Below are 2,950 nucleotides of genomic sequence, written 5' to 3'. Positions count from 1 at the left end.
CTGGCACACAGGGGCCCCTGGCAGTGCTTATCGTGGACTGGCTGGCCCTGTGGCCAGTGCCCTATCCTGGTAAGGATCCATTCAGACCACCCGGTCAGGAAGGTTGAAGAGGGAGTTCCTGCTTTGAGGTCAAGGTCAAACACAAACAAAATGAACTTTGAGACTCTTGCCAGCTCTGAGGCCCCAGGAGCCTTACTTAGTTTCTCCTCAATTAATAACAAACCAAACTGCAGCAACAGGCAAGCTAATGAAATAAGTGGGGATGTTCTGCTCACTACTCCCATGTAACGCATGATGGGGGTGGGAGCTTTGCAGACGCTTGCTTGATGGTTCCACTTCCTTCTTGCAGAACGGGTGGTAGGAAATAAACATGATGCTCTGGGGCATTAACCAGTAGGTAATTAAGGCTCCGGAAGACCCAACGCTCAGCTTCCTTGCCACAGTTCTGGGTCTTGGGATTGTTTGTGCCACAAGCCCCAAACACAACAGATTTGCCCCAGTTGGTGCTTCCCGTGAGCCCAGAATAGAAGGTGCCATATGTCATGTTTGAGATGTCATATGTCCACTGATGACTTGGAACCAGGGTGGATCACTGGGAGGAAAGCAGGCAAGAACCCGTCGGCCTGGTGAGCGTCCTCAGCTGAACACGGAGACAGTCACAGGACCCTCAGCAGCCTGCCGCTCCTCCACAGTCTGGATGCCCGGACTCGCCAGCACTGAGGGCCATGCTCTTTTTCTGGGAGGACAGAGCGGCCCTCAGGATAGAGCGTGTCTGGGATGGGAAAGCTTGTTGGCACAGCCTGTGCGGGGTTGGGGGTTGCCCCCCGCCGGCTGGGCCAAGGAGGAGGGCTCCTGGGGAGTGCCATTGTGAGGGGGCCGGCCCCCTGTCAGGCCGCTCCGGCCACACACCAGGCGCTTTTCATCCAGCAGGGACAGGTGGTATTCGCACAGGTCAATCAGCGAAGCCACCTGCTCACGGAGTGGCAGCATCTTGTACTTCCTCTGAGCCAGGAAGAAGAAAGCCTCTACGAATGCCTGCAGGCACATCCCTGTGAACAAAGAGACGGTGTGAGGGGGTGCCCACAAGCTGCCCCGTGAGCTGCCCGCGGAAGGCCCAACTCTAGCCACAAGCTTCCAGGGAGAGCCAGCTCTGCTCCATCACTGTTTCTATTCTGGAAACTCCTAAGAAGTTAAACCCCCAGTACTGACCTTGCCAGGCATCAGCCAGGCATTTTATACCATGTGCAGATGCAATCCCTCACACAGTGCCGTTAAGCAAGTTCAATTAACCCTGTCTCACAGGTGAGGAAACTGAGTCTCAGAAGTGGAGAGACCTGGGGAAACTCAAATGGGTACGGAGTGGTGGGGCTGGGATTTAGAATTAACCCAAAGCCGAGTCCCTCAGCACCACACTGAAATGTCCCATGAAAATCCAGCTCCCTACCTGTTCTACTAAGGGAACAAACTCGATCTGTAGCAATACTCTAGCTGTGACCAAGGGATTGGCTACACGGGTGCATGCACTTGTCAAAACTAGAATTGTACCTTAAGGTTCATGAATTTTGCTGTATGTAAATTTGACCTCAAAAAGTAAAATAGACCCAACCATCTTCTCTCTGGCTGCAGTGATATTCTGGGTCACATGAATAGTCATCCCCACTAGGCCCCTGGGGTGCTCTTCCTCTGTGTTGCCTTCTAAGCTCCCACTCACCTTTGAGATCTCAGCTCATAACCACTCGTTCAGTAAAACCTTCCCTGATCTCAGATTAGACCCAGCCCCTGGGACAGGCTTTTGGCCGTCTCTTTGCACCCACTGCAGTATGTTCCATGTCTATGTGGTCTCTGTGCTCCTGGCTGGACTGCAAGCTCTAACCATCACTGTACCCAGAGACAGATGCCAGGTTCTCAGAGACACGGTGAACACATGAGTGGGTGAATGAATGAATAAAGGAATTAATAAGAGGCACTTTACAGACATTGACACCAATCTTCACAATACCTCTGTGAGGTCGATATGATGCAGCCCACCTTACAGATGAGGAAACTGGCACTCAGAGAGATTAAGCAGCTTCCCTAAGATGGCACAGCTGGAGAAGAGTGGCCACAACTTAGTTGAAAAACTTGACTCCCAAGTTTTTCAACTAAGTTGTATTCTTGGAGTCTTCCCAATGTCCAAGTCAAAATGAACCCTGGGACCTCAGCCTACAGGGCTCCCTGGGCTCCTTGGCAAAGGTGACACTAAGGCCCAGTGGAATGCCACACAGCATTTTAGACAAAGTGCTGCTCTGACTCTGCTAATCCACATCTTCCTGGTAGCCGATGTGTAATAATACATCATCTCCTGGCGGCACAAGCAGAAGCTTGGCCTAGAGTTTGTGGGTGCTGGTCTATATGGGCCCTGGGATCCAAGAGCTCGTTTTCCCTTGGGAACTTGAGCAAAGAAGTGGTGTTTTGTCTCAGTCTGAGTCCATCAGAGCTTTTTGGCTTGGCTCTTGACTCCAGACGTCATGCAAAGTTCCTGCTGTGCTCAGCCTTGACAGGAGGAGTTGATAAACAGCACAGTAACCCTGGTGTGAAACCCTTTAACGTAAAGAGGCCAGTGTACACAAAGACACAGGGAAGTGGGGCCCTCCTTCTAACTCAAGAGACGGATGTTTCTTTTTCTTTCTTTTTTTTAAGTTGGAGTCTCACTCAGTTGTCCAGACTGGAGTGCAGTGGCACGCTCACGGCCACCACAGCCTCGACCTGCTGGGCTCTGGCGATCCTTCTGCCTCAGCCTTCCAAGTAACTAGAACTACATCTGTGCACTACCACGCCTGGCTAATTTTTTCAATTTATTGTAGAGACGAGGTCTCGCCAAGTTGCCCAGGTGGGTCTCGAACCCGTGGGCCTCAGGCAATACACTCACCTCAGCCTCCCAAAGCGCGGGATTACAGGCTGAGCCACCGAG

General features: G+C 52.0%; 1 protein-coding gene across 1 annotated transcript in view; it reads right to left on the bottom strand.

Moving 5' to 3' along the window:
• Positions 1 to 756: 756 nt before the first annotated feature.
• Positions 757 to 2,950, bottom strand: part of TTLL11 (tubulin tyrosine ligase like 11) — a 269,699-nt gene continuing 267,505 nt past the window's right edge. Inside the window, exon 12 of the mRNA XM_021711721.1 lies at positions 757 to 1,049. Coding sequence (XP_021567396.1) covers positions 757 to 1,049 — 293 coding nt within the window. The remainder of the gene's footprint in view (positions 1,050 to 2,950) is intronic.

This window comes from Carlito syrichta, unplaced genomic scaffold (genome assembly GCF_000164805.1).
Source record: "Carlito syrichta isolate Samal-C Ts95f unplaced genomic scaffold, Tarsius_syrichta-2.0.1 Scaffold302529, whole genome shotgun sequence".
NCBI lineage: Eukaryota > Metazoa > Chordata > Mammalia > Primates > Tarsiidae > Carlito > Carlito syrichta.
This window is presented reverse-complemented; position numbering and strand designations above follow the sequence as displayed.